Source organism: Ictalurus punctatus, chromosome 6 (genome assembly GCF_001660625.3).
Source record: "Ictalurus punctatus breed USDA103 chromosome 6, Coco_2.0, whole genome shotgun sequence".
Taxonomy (NCBI): Eukaryota; Metazoa; Chordata; class Actinopteri; order Siluriformes; family Ictaluridae; genus Ictalurus; species Ictalurus punctatus.
Genome location: NC_030421.2, coordinates 6,954,634 through 6,969,325, shown reverse-complemented (window position 1 = coordinate 6,969,325; position 14,692 = coordinate 6,954,634). Strand labels below are relative to the sequence as shown.

At 36.8% G+C, this 14,692-nt stretch overlaps 1 protein-coding gene across 11 annotated transcripts in view; it reads right to left on the bottom strand.

Annotated features, from left to right (window-relative positions):
- The window catches only part of gulp1a (GULP PTB domain containing engulfment adaptor 1a), a 128,463-nt gene that overhangs the window by 57,958 nt on the left and 55,813 nt on the right, over positions 1–14,692 (bottom strand). For 7 of the 11 annotated variants that reach the window (XM_053680773.1, XM_053680771.1, XM_053680770.1 and 4 more), the window contains one exon: positions 7,845–7,934. The exons of the other annotated variants lie outside the window; for them this stretch is intronic. In XM_053680773.1, the coding sequence (XP_053536748.1) occupies positions 7,845–7,896 (52 nt within the window). In that variant the 5' untranslated portion in view covers positions 7,897–7,934. The remainder of the gene's footprint in view (positions 1–7,844; positions 7,935–14,692) is intronic. 11 annotated transcript variants of the gene reach the window in all.

The window sequence follows — 14,692 nt, the reverse complement described above, 5'->3', positions numbered from 1 at the left end:
GGTAAAGGATGCAGTTGTTGCAGTTTAAGGATATTTTAATCATCCAAAATGTATTTCGGCATATGTTGAGCCTATTTTTATGATTAAAAAAAAAAAAAACAATTAAATAAATAAAAAAGTACACATGTAAGGGGTAGTGGTGATTTGACAGTTAAGGCTCTGGGTTACTGATCAGAAGGGTGGGGGTTCAAGCCCCAACACTGCCCAGATACCACTGTTGAGCCCTTGAGCAAGACCCTTAACCCTTTCTGCTCCAGGGGTGCTGTATCATGGCTGACCCTGCACTCTGACCCCAACTTCCTGACATGCTGGGGCATGCGAAGAAAAGAATTTCACTGTGCTCTAATGTATACGTGATCAATAAAGACTCCTCATCATTATCATCTTAACCAGAGAATTTTCTCATTTATTTCAAAATGAGAAAAAAAAAATAATGGACACAATGTACGTTTTTGAATTCACAGCCAACCCGTAGCATAGTAAGCATTCTATACGCACCACTGCGCAGCTGGAAATCAGATCTGTGTCTTAAAACAAGATTCAGAAATCTGTCAGATCTTTAGAGTGATTCAGTGACCGACTCCAAAGCCTGAAGTGCATCGCTCAATGTAGAGACTTTCAAAAGATGCTAAAAAAGAAAAGTCGATGTAGCATGAAGACAACGGAGACTAGGGAGACTACAGACAGCGCAGAGATATCCCTGTGTGAACTCTTCTTAAATGTTGCACAGTATATTTCTTATATCTATACATAAATAATGTAGAATGGGTTTTGTTAGCCCTTCTACTGTCAGTGCCTGGATTAGTGGAATAACTCAATAGAATTACTAACGTGTTAAACTTGAATAGCATTACATTATGGCCCGTCACATGCATGCAGATGTTTTTCAGGCAAATTTTGAATTCGACGCCGCTGATCTAGAGCGATGTGAGAAACACCACCCACATTTTCTAATAAAGTGACAAGCATGTCACCAATACGATAAATACACAGAACGCTATAAACAACTACACAGAGATGCAGAGCACAAAAATATGCAAAGCTGAGCAGTGTAACAGCACGGTCGGGAGTGTGTCAGTCCACGTATACCTCAGTGATTCGCCAAAGGTTCCGTATATTAATGAAGCGACACGTCACACACTTGAACAGTTTAGAGTTGGACTTAAAGTTGTGGAACATCTGAGAGGGAAGCTAGTTCCTGTTCACACTTTCGTTATAGCTGCGAAAAACTGTCACTCCCTCACCAGCCCCTCTCTCTCTCTCTCTCTTTCTCTCTCTCTCTCTCTCTCTCTCGCTCTCTCTCTCTCACACACACACACACACCTTGCCATTTTCCTGAGAACACAGAGAAAAAGGAAAGCATATCCAAGCCAAGACTGAGAGCACATACAACCAAGACTCCTTCCGTAAATGTTAAATAAACCTCTAACAAAAAAAATACTTCATCATATCGACAAATATGCTGATTATTTTGTTAAACATAGGCGTTTATTACCGGTTTTGGATTATGTGAAGTGTCTGCCATACACATCCATGTGTGTGAGCTGTTACTATAGAAACAATAACGCATTAGAACGAGTATGTTAATATTAACCTATCATTCATGTTATCGTTACAGCCGGAACCGTGCCGTTATATGAAACCAAAAGCACACATTCTGACCAATCAGATTCGCTTTCAACCGTGCTGTGTGATATTTATTATGTACCGTCCCATCTGAAAGCATTGGAACAGCAAGGCCAATTTTTTTTGTTTTTGCCAAGCACTGATGACTTTTGGGTACAAGCTCAAAAGGTGAATACGATTTGAAAGATCAGAATTCCAGCTTTCAGTTCCTGATATTGAACTGATGAGTAATAGTGTTGTGGTGCAGTAAGACGTTAAGAAGAGTTAAGAGATGTTAAGCGTGGCTGAGCAGTACCAGCACAGATGCTGTGGAAGTTTAAACCAGATAACAGGAGGGTAGGGATCCCGCGAGAGGCACATCATTTCCTGGTAGCAACATTTGTGCTCATGGCTTTAAAATGAGCTCGTAGTTTTGCGCAATTCACTCTGCTATTAATAAACCACTTTTCTCAACTTCAGACAAAGACTAAGCAAATCACAGGCATCCTACTATCTAAGTGTAACCCCAGTAAAGCTCAGGAGGTGTGTTACAATCTCTTAAACGTCATATCCCTGCTATATTTCTTTATTCTTAAGACTAAAACAGACACAGGTGATGGACTTAGTCCTAAGCATATTATTTCTCACCTCATTATATTCACACCACAGGAATGTCTGATTTGTTTGTTTTTTCTCTCGACTTGTTTGGGATTGAACTTTAACTAATGCTTTAAAAAAAAAAGGTGTCTTTTGTGCTGTGTCTGTCTGATTTTGTGTAAATATAATATGTAATTACGTTGGTTTAAATTGTGTATGATTATTGTTGGCTGCTGTGCCACCAAGATTAACCCCTGAGGAAACATGGAGCTATAGCCATCCATCTATCCATCTATCTATCCATGTAAACAAAGTGTGTATGATTTTTCAAGGTCTAGTTTATAATTCCTATTTTGCCGACCAACTAACACCTTATTAGCTGTCCATAGAAAAGACAAGGCCAGTACAGTTGAGTGCAAAAGTGCGCATACGCTTAAGCCAAAACAAAGATGACACAGAACATCTATTTGACATTTTTGTCTACTTTTAGTTACATTACATGTAACATTTATAGATTAAAAAAGCACAATGCGTTGTCTTTTAATAAAAAAAAAATGTGTAACTATTAACAAATTCATGTAGTATACGAGGAGTAAAACACTTACACATGTTTGTTATTGGAAAACAAGGCTGCACTGTTAAACATTCCACTGTTTTACTAAAATAATAATAATAATAATAATAATAATAATAATAATAATAATAATAATAAATTGTGCATTTCTACCAGGGTTGCCAGATTATAGTGCCAGAACTTTTGGACATAGTTCATTCATTTTACTGTAATAAATAAAATGCATGTTCTGATGGATAAAATTGGACCCAATTTGGTCTGAGTCCAGGTGGTTTGTAGTAAAGGTTTTAAACTAGAAAAGTAACTGGATGAGAAACTGACAATCCAATCTGGCAACCATGATTACTGTGTGACCTCTTGTGCAGGTGATACTTTACTTTTCACCAGTACTAACTTTATTTGTTTGACATAAATGTATGTAATGTATGTAATCTATGAATGTAATCTAAAATTTAAATTTTTAAAGTATAAGGACAAAACAGTGTTTTATTTTTATTTTTAAATAAATCAGAGGGGAAACTTTCCCCTTGGCATTCCATTTCAGATCAAGTCCCGGTGTTGTAAGCGTTTGATCGTTCCCCATTTTCTACTGCATTTTTTCCTTTTTCTTTTGTTTTGTGTGCATTTTCTAAGTTTTAAATGAAAAATAAATCAACAGCACTGTGCTTCAAGGTTCTAAAGGGGATTACAGAAATAATTCAAGCTCTGAAAGCGTTCGCCTTATTTTTTTTTTTTTTTTTGGATCTACTGGATTTATAGCTTAGCCAGATGATTCCATTTAACCACAGTTACAAATCTACAGCATTCTGCATCATTTATGAGGATGGATTATAATACCGCACACACCTACACCTGTATTTTAGCTGCTTGAGAAATACACCTGAATATTCTGATCATAAATCATTTGATGAATTTTTCAAATGATGGTGATTCCATGTTCAAACAGTAACATCATCTCTTAGCGACTAACACAAGACTGACTGTTTTTACCATGTTTGTTAAACTGTTCCTTACCCAACATCACATTTGCAGGGAGAAAGCCAAGGCAAAATTAACAATTTTGCATAAATTAAAAACAAAAACAAACAAACGTCCATATTGTTTTTGTGAAGTATATTTAGGGTTTCTTAAAGAAATGTCAATGTACATTCCATTCATCTGTTATCCTACACAGCCTGGAGCCTAGCCCAGGGGACAAAGTGGGGGACACCCTGGGCAGGGTGCCAACCCTTCACAGGGCACAATCAAACACACACACACTACGGACAATCTGGAAATACTGGAAAAGAAATGATCTTATATTACTGATTGTCAAAAATTCATCCACAACAGCATCTCACAAGTTTTCTCACATAAATTTGATGACGCATTTATTATGCTTTGGAAGGGAACATCATTTAGGAAATGTTGTTCTGAATTAATGTTTACTTTGTGTGTGTTCAGTTGTAGTAATTTTATATATTGTTAAGTAGAATGAAGACATAAACAGGACTTCCTACTAATATAGGCAGGGGGAAATTAGCATTTAACTTATTACAAAATGTCTTTTTGCTAATTTCTCTATTCAGAATTTGCCATTTATTCCCATAACAAAGAGAAAATAAGTCAGCTAAAGCTGGCATCAGGACGATCAGTCAATCAAACATGTGCTTTTAGCTATAATTCAGCTTTAGAGAAGGATATAGTATATTTCATAAATCTACCATTAGTAAATACTTATAAATTGAATCATCATGTCTGATCTCTGTTAACATAAATAATCATTTAACCATTTGAAGCAATGTTGCCATGGACCTTAAGTCTCCAATGAAGTCTCATTATTCAGTTTAACATCTCAATGGTTGGTTATACAAATAAATATAAGTAATGTTTAATTGAGGTGGATATAAACCCAATTTCAACATTTAATTAATTTCTGTGTATCAATGGCACCTGACTAATAATGGATAAGAGCATCGGGCTTGAATAGCTTCGGATGACCATCGGTGTATGATCTGTGATATTCAGACAAAGAATTTTGATCAATAATTTGTATAGTGACTACATGCACACTACAGGTATATAAAAAGTCCGATAAGCAAGGCACAATGTGATACACGTCAGTTTACTGGTTTGCTTAAATCCTGCACCTGTAATAATGTTGTATTTGTAGAAGAGAAACGCTGCTTTTCATGCCAGTCTGCAATGCGCTCTGTGCTAACACAAGAACCTCGGTGATGATAGGAAGAAGCAAATCACGCCTTTATCTCTTCCCATTATGGCCTCTCGTAGGAATCAATCATAATTCAATTAGCCGAGGCAGGAGGCAAATATCCTGGCACAAACATCACACACACACACACACAATCACAACAAATGACCTGCAAACTCATTAGACAATGCAAGCCTGTGGCAGAAAAACCCAGAGATATGGAGAGGATCACTGCGTGGGCTCTTTTCAGCCATGGAGAAATTCATTTTTATTTTGATATCCCATTCCTCAGAGCATCAGAACCGTAGGTTCTACTCGGGTTAATAAATGAGTTGTGTATATAAATGAGAAGTGACACAGCAGTTAACGATTCTGAAAGCCAGAGAGGGACTTATGAGGAACTGATTGGGTATAGGATTGTGCTGCATTTTGCTTCAATTAACAATAACAACAGTTGTGGCTTTTCTAAGCTCAAGATCACTGAACATAATCAGTCTGAAAGACAGAACATTTTGGCAAAGAAGCGGGAAAAAGGAAGGTAGGTCTTAGAATTGCATAGTATATTATTATTATTATTATTATTATTATTATTATTATTATTATTATATAATATATGTAGAGGCAGTAATGGTTCAGTAGTAGTTTTAATATTATTATTAGTAGTAGTAGTACTTGTAGAAGAATTATTATTAATACTTGTAGAAGGGTTGTTATTAGTAGTACTAGTAGTACTTGTAGAAGGATTAGTAGTAGTAGTACTTGTAGTACTTGTAGAAGGATTATTATTAGTACTTGTAGAAGCATTATTATTAGTACTAGTAGTACTTATAGACGTATTATTATTAGTACTTGTAGAAGGATTATTATTAGTAGTACTAGTAGTACTTGTAGAACTATTATTGTTATTATTTTTAGTAATAGTTGCAGAAGTAGAAATGTGTTAATAGCAGTAGTAGTAGTACTTGAAGTTGGGATTATACTAATTATTATTAGTAGTAGTACTTGAAGAATTATTATTATTATCATCATCATCAGTAGTAGTACTTGAAGTGTTGTTGTTGTTGTTGTTGTTGTTGTTGTTGTTGTTGTTATTATTATTATTATTAGTAGTAGTAGTAGTAGTAGTAGTAGTATTTTATTATTATTATTATTATTATTATTAATAATAATAATAATAATAATAATAATAATAATAATATTAATAGTAGTAGTAGCAGTAGTAGAACTTGTAGTAATCATTTTGTAGTAGTAGTAGTAGTAGTAGTATTTCCTTCATAGCAGAATAAAAGAATAGTGTTGGAAAATGTGGAGTAAAAAGTCAAGTAGCCTCTGTGATGGACTGGAGGCATGGAGCAGCTCCGTATGAGGCCATATGTCATACAGTCTGGTCAAAAACGAGAGCCAAATGCTGCAACTTATGATGCGGTGCACAGCAGTAAATCTAAAAAGTAACTGAAATGTGAAAAGACGCCAAGCAGATTCAGCACCACAGAAGGCATGGCCGAACACTCAGGAAAAAAATTAGCCACTCAGTCACCAACCATGCACAAGTGTGTGACTGATGGGAAAAGGCTTGTGGTAGGCAGGTGAAGTGGAGCACTGCTGGGATTGCTCCAGGTGTTATTCTGTTGTGGGGAACATTGGAGCTCAGCTTCTACACATCAGGTTCTTGTAAAACAGCAAACTGTTCTGAGCTGCAGTACATAAGTAAGTTAAAGGAAATGGAAAAGTAAAAATCCATATTCTTTGGGATGACCCAAATAAATAAAATACCCAAGTATTCATAAATTAAGTACATATTAATATCTGCATTCAGTATCTGGAAACTTCATTCATAAGCTCGCTGGATGAGGACAAAAATGATATACAGTGGCCTCCACTAATATTGGCACCCTTGGTAAATATGAGCAAAGAAGCCTGTGAAAAATTCTCATTACTGTTTAACCTTTTGTTCAAAAAAATTCACAAAAACACTCTGGATATCAAACAATTACAAACACAACACAGGTTTATCAAAAAAATATATATATATCTTTTATATTTTATGTATCTAATGTCACCCTTTTTGTTTTGGAATGTTTTGTTTTGGAATGTTTTGGATCATTGTCCTGCTGGAAGATCCAACCACGGCCCGTTTGAATCTTTCTGGCAGACGCAGTCAGGTTTTCATTTAATATCTGTTGATATTTGATAGAGTCCATGATGCCATGTATCGTAACAAAATGTCCAGGTCCTCTGGCAGAAAAACAGCCCCAAAACATTAAAGATCCACCTCCATATTTAACCGTGGACATGAGGTACTTTACCATATGGCTACCTCTCTGTGTGCACCAAAACCACCTCTGGTGTTTATTACCATAAAGCTCTATTTTGGATTCATCTGACCATAGAACCCGATCCCATTTGAAGTTCTTATTGATTTATTAAATAACTTACTTTACTTACTTATTTATTCTTATACCACTGTGTTGTTGAATTCTAAAAACTGATTGGTCCGAAGCTGTTAATTCATTTTCTATAACAGCAGCTGTGATAGTACTGAAGCTGCAAATCACAGGTCTATAAAGTTATGTTTTCCGACATGAGAAAATCTTTGGAACGAAAGAGATTGCAGATTCTTCACAACATTTACTGTCTATTATCTTCAAGAGGGAGAAAATAAAGAGAAGGTTGGTGAAACAATGACATGTTTTAGCTGCTATAACATAAGTGATAAAAGGTACTAACTTGTTTTAAAGACGTTTCGCAACATTAAACATAACTACAAGCAGATGAAAAAAAAAAGATAACGTCCGAATCTTTAATTAAAAATGAATTGTTAGTGTTGGCAAATTGTTTTCATTTGTAGCAAAGCCAAAAAGATACTGGATGTCTTACCAATCCTGGGGTTCTGAAATCGTCTCAAATCCTCCGCTGTTTTCTCACTCATTTAAAAACGTCTTTATCATCACAGGAGCAGTGAGTTTTCTGCAGGGACCAAAATGGAAATATTCATGTAAACATCTTAAATAAAAGGAATATGCCACAAAAAATGGCAACATGGCAATTAGTGAGAGACTCTGGGGACCAGTTAGCACAACTGACTGACCTCTAGTAGATTGAATAAGCAAAAAAAATGTTGTAGTGTTATAATAAAGAAACTATTGATAAGGTATTATATATACAGTCCTTATCTAAAGTTCCCTGGAAATCGCTCATAAAACAAGTAGCGCTGAACCAAACCCGACACAGCAATTATAGATAAAAGAGAGAAAACAGCAAACAGCAGTGGTGATAGATGTGAAATCCAGAGGTAACATCAAAAAGAGCACATACAAGAAGCTGTAGGAAAACAAGGGACTGAAAAATCCTGCTGTATCGTCCAAAGAATTCTAAAAAACTTATCAATTGAACAGAACTATAAAAAGCTAATTGTGATCGATAGTTTAACTTTCTGTTCTGCTGTTTAAGATGTGGCGTTAAAAAATGCATGTCTTTTCATGCAAGATCCTGAAGCCTATCACGCAGAATGCCACAGGGCCACAGAGACCAATTTCTTAGAATTAAATACATTTATTTAAATACATTGTGGATCAGGTGGTAGAGTGGGTTGTCCGCTAATCGTAGTGTTGGCGGTTCGATTCCCGGCCCATGTGACTCCACATACTGAAGTGTCCTCAGGCAAGACACTGAACCCCAAGTTGCTCCAGATGGCAAGTTAGTGCCTTACATAGCAGCTCTGCTACCATTGGTGTGTGTGAATGGGTGAATGAGAACCAGTGTAAAGTGCTTTGGATAAAAGCGCTATTTAAGTGCGCCATTTACCATTTGTTACACTTCCCAGAATAACCACCAGGTGGTCATTGGCCTCGAGTGCACCCCATATTTACGTACCGTAAGGAGTGCTACCCATCATACATGACTGGTGAGCGTGGTCTATTGGTATGATTGGATGGAGGATATGATTATAATGCCAGCGGTTGTGGGTTTGACTGACCAACCCCCCCCCTGTCTATATTTTCAGCAAATCTAAACAGGACACATAATGTGCAAGGTAAAGTTATTGAAAGTTTGGAAATGATCCGCTACGTGCCAGTGTGTCCACCCTGACGCTCAACTACAGCTGGAAGGACTTTAAACAGTTGATATAATATAATTGTTGCACGCCGTTTCTGTCAGTTCCTCAAACCGGAATTTATTTGCAGCAGCAACCAAGTCAGACTTTGTTGTCAGTTTCGCCTTCTTTCGATTGTAGTCCTTCATAGCGTGCCACACCATCTCGATTGGATTCATATCCGGGGATTTGGCAGGAGTCTTAACCCAGTTTATATCATCTTCAGCAATGACTCTTCTTGCAGCAGAGTGATTAGGGTCATTGTCCTGAAAAGACGAAACAAAACGGCGGTATTCTCCGAAGTTACCCCTTATATTTGGAGCTGTGGTTTCTTTTATAATAGCATCCTCAAAGAAAGAACGATCAATTATCGTAGTATATAACGTGAACATATCTTGAGATCATGTTAATTGATGTCGAGCACACAGAAAAATTACAGTAAGTCAAGATCATGACTTTTATGTTGAGGTCATGAGAAAACAAGAAAGAAAAAAATGAATAATGCATGGCCACTTAGGGTTCCCGTACAATCCTGAAGTCGGATTCAGCTAAATTCTCGACATCGACTTACATTGATTGTTATCTTAGCTTTCTATCATTGTGATAATCATGCCATTTTTCTACCATTAATATATTTTATTCTCAAAACGATAATTTATTCTCATAATTCTACGACTTTATTCTCAAACATTATAATCTCAATCTCATGATGCTACAACGTTATTCTCAAACAGTATAATCTCATAATGCTACGATTTTATTCTCAAACGTTATAATCTCAATCTCATGATGCTACGACTTTATTCTCAAACATTATAATCTCAATCTCAAGATGCTACGACGTTATTCTCAAACATTATAATCTCAATCTCATGATGCTACGACGTTATTCTCAAACATTATAATCTCAATCTCATGATGCTACGACTTTATTCTCAAACGTTATAATCTCAATCTCATAATGCTACGACTTTATTCTCAAACGTTACAATCTCAATCTCATAATGCTACGACGTTATTCTCAAAGATTATAATCTCAATCTCATGGTGCTATGACTTTATTCTCAAACATTATAATCTCAATCTCATGATGCTACGACTTTTTTCTCAAACGTTATAATCTCAATCTCATGATGCTACGACTTTATTCTCAAACGTTATAATCTCAGTCTCATGATGCTACGACTTTATTCTCAAACATTATAATCTCAGTCTCATGATGCTACGACGTTATTCTCAAACATTATAATCTCAACCTCATGATGCTACAACTTTCTTTTTGAAACATGCTCCTGTAGTCGGTCTGCCTGCTCAGAGCGGAACTCGAACCAGCGCCGACCGGAATGGGAGAAAAGAAAAGAAAACTCTAAGATTATAGCATACCGTAGGTCGCTAGTGTATCTTGTGAGGCCAGGGGAGTGATGTGCCAGCTAGCCTCCGTTACTGTTCAATTAAATTATAAAATTACTGTCACTAGAACATTAACACTATGATATTTGACCATTGTTTTATTAGAGCGTTAGCTTTTAAATAACATATTTTAAATGTAGATGAGGTAATTCATTTAACTGTTCAATGTAATGTAATGTCATGTACAGTACACCAAAATCAGTTTGCTCGCTCAAAGAATGTGACACGACTGCCACCTAACGGGCTTGTCTCGCCAGCACTGAGTGACATACCACAGTGTACCGCGGCGTACACGGATCATGTTCGCTTTCTTGCGCGTTTTTGATGGCCACATCTGTATTCTTAAGTCAAGACTAAACATACACATTTTGCTAATTCAATTTTTGCTTGTCTTTTGATGGCAAACAATTGCAAAAAGTACATATAGCCATAACATAGCAATATTACACAAATTAAAAAACTGGTTCATGAACAATAAGAAATGTCTAGCGAATACGTATCAAATTGTGATTTTTTTAAACTCTCTTTTTTGTTGCTTATGTTGTTGTTTTTTAAATAGCCATTGTTCAACATTCAATTTTGTAAATCCAATTTCCATTTTGCTTTTAGACTACAAAAAAAATGTTCGAAAAAATCGCAAAAGGAACACATCACACAAGTAATATTTCTGAGATATAAAATATATATTATTGTATGGCAAAATTTTATTTTATAATTATATTTTATAGAATTTATTTGATACTTTTGAATCTTGCCATGGTGGTCACGCTTGGTTAACCTGGAGTGTCAGCGTTGTGCTGTGCTTGGACCCAACGCTCAAAAAAGCAACCTCAGGCCTCGCCATGTATGCAGATATGTTTGATAATAGTTTTTACAGTTCCATCCATCCATCCATCCATCTTCTACCGCTTACTCCTTCAGGGTCACGGGGGAACCTGGAGTCAATCCCAGGGAGTATCGGGCACAAGGCGGGGTACACCCTGGACAGGGTGCCAGTACATCACAGGGCACAATCACATACACACTCACATATCATTCATACACTACAGATACTTTAGACACACCAATCAGCCTACCATGCATGTCTTTGGACTGGGGGAGGAAACCCCCGCAGCACGGGGAGAACATGCAAACTCCGCACACACATGGCCCCGGCGATGTGTGTTCAAAAACGATTTGAAATGCTCACGTGCAAGCCAGACAATTATGTGGGGACAGTATGTTAAACTGTGATGTTCAATACCTCAAGAACAACATCCATAGTGTGTGAACTGAGCAGTAGAGAAGGAAAAATGGCACAACCAAACACCAACACAGCCAAAAGTTCATTCATTCATTCATCTTGAGTAACCACAAGAATGTGTGGACTGACCATGAGGTGGAACTAGATACTACTTAATACTACACTAGGGCCTTATTCAAAATCTTTACTCATAGTGCAGTTTGGATCACTGGAGCCATGGATGCTGTAGTACAGCGTAGATCATATGGTCAGCAGCCACAATTGTTTTTTGTTTTTTTTCTGATTTTGTCATGGGAACTTACTGTCTCTTATTCTAATTCTAAAATATACAACCTAATCACAAACCTGAGTTCAGTGCTTTTTAGGTGTTAATACAAATGGTATATTAATCAGATTTCTTCATAAATAACTTTGGTGAAAACCAGTTTAAACTCTGTTATATAAACTGTGCACCTCTAGAAGAATTCTGAAAAACGAGAACTGAAAGTCACCACATCTATAAGGCTAAGGATTTGTTTTCCCCATGGACCTCGCTAATGGTGGCCGGTGGATTTGAGACCTCGCCTAGGCCTGACAGGTTCTAAACGTGATGAAGGACATGGAGCTGAGGGCAGCACGACTCGAGTCACTGACTTGTTCTAAACCAGATCCCATTACATGGCCCTAAGGCTTTCCACAATCTGAGTCATTGTGTGTGTGTGTGTGCATGTGTTCTCACCACACAGATTTCAGCTACACAACTTTTTTGACTTGTATGCTACAAGCTTATTATACCTTAACTGAAACTTTTTTAATAATACATACTGGAATTGGCACTCATTTGACAAAAACAACATAGAGGTAGAATTGGACTTGATGTCTGGGTTTTCAAGGGACACAAAATCAATTTGCAGTCTCTCAACAATAAGTCTAAACAGCTTCCAATTCAGTGGAACCAAAAAAATGCACTAGAAAAATCCCTGAAATGTTAAGAAGAAGAAGAAGAAGAAGAAGAAGAAGAAGAAGAAGAAGAAGAAGAAGAAGAAGAAGAAGAAGAAGGCCAAACAAGCGCCTGAAGGAGCATGACTGATTACAGGACTGACAATCAACATATTCCAAGAAAAGGAATGCAAATCTACCCATAAATCCAGTATGTTCCCAAAAAAGTGCAATGCTACGTCCTCGAATATTGTCTAAAAACAAACAGAGTGAGGAGAAAAGTATAGATGTTTTTTGGAGAAAAATTAGCAGGAAAAACTACAAAACACTTATATTTACATGTTCTATTATAACTTTCCCTCAAAAGCATAGGCCTTGCCTAAGCCACTGGGATCTAAAAGACTGGACAAGACAAGAGAACATGAAAAAGTTATTGTTGATTAGCCTGATGAAGCTAAAGGACAAGACAAGAAAAGCCAAGAAAACAAATCCTATACAATCAAGAATAGTTTTTTTTTTGTCCTTCCCAAAAGGAAATGTGATTAAAACAATAACTGAAACATGAAAATGATATTAAAACATCTTGTACTTTTCTGCCAAATAAACATGATTAAATGTATGTGTATGTGTGTGAATGTGTGAATGTATGTGTGTGTATGTGTGTGTGTGTGTGTGTGTGTGTGTGTGTGTAAAATTTTATTCAGAAAGTGGAACACAAACACAATCACAGGGAAGATGGAAGTAAATGTTGCATTTCATTTGGAAATCAAGGTTCCAGAGTCTGGAGGAAGAGTGGAGAGGAACATAATCCAAGCTGCTTGAAGTCCAGTGTGAAGTTTCCACAGTCAGTGATGATTTGAGGTGCCACGTCATCTGCTGTGTTTTCTCAAGTCGAGAGTCGATGCAGCGTCTACCAGGAGATTTTAGAGCACTTCATGCTTCCATCTGTTGACGAGCTTTATGGAGATGCTGATTTCCTTTTCCAGCAGAACTCTGCACCTGCCCACAGTGCCAAAACTTCTAGTAACTGGTTTTCTGACCATGGTATTACTGTGCTTGATCGTCCAGCCGACTCGCCTGACCCGAACCCCATAGAGAATCTACGAGAGACACCAGACCCAACCATACAGACGAGGTGAAGGCCGCTATCAAAGCAACCTGGGCTTCCAGAACACCTCAGCAGTGCCACAGGCTGATCGCCTCCATGCCACGCTACATTTATGCAGTAAATCAGTATCAGCGCATAAATTAACATACTTTTCATCAGGTCGACATTTCTGTATTATAAATTCTTTATTCGAGTATTTTTAGATACTGGATTTTTGATTTCTGTGAGCCGTAAGCCATAATCATCAAGATTAAATATTTAATCTTAAAGATAAATAAATAAAGATACATTTTTGCACTTTATGTGTAATGAATCTAGAATATATGAAAGGTCTACTTTTTTTTTTTTTTAACTTTTCCACGATATTGTCATTTTTGAGATGCACCTGTATGTAAAAATATGAGAATTTCAGAACCTTGGTGAAATAATTAACATAACAGAATGTCTGCCATCCTTTCTCTTTTTAACCAAACAAATCGTATAAATGAAAGCATTTCCCTCTTAAGCAATCATGTATATCATGCTATCAAATTACAATATCAGACCTCATAAGGTCTCAGAGCTCCGATTCTATAAACTCCCACTGCGTGTAATCTAGTCTAGTTTCGCAGTTCACACTAACACATAATACACTAATTTTCTTACTGTGTATTAGCTCTGAAACACTAGATCCCATCCTCCAGCTCAGATCAGACACAATTTCTGATCAGATCCGTTTATGTATTAATTCTGTGAATATGTATTATTCTAACTGACATGATGCAGATCATGACATGACCATGTAACTTATAGGAGGACTAGAAGAGGTAAAAGCACAGCAGAAGAGAACACGCCAAGACAGACATGCAACCAGCGGGAAGCAACAATTCACACGTTCGTTTATTGTATCCTATGTGAAAAGCTTTGATGGCTGTTTTTCTGCTTCCTGACGTACGCAGTCCCAGAGAGTGAAG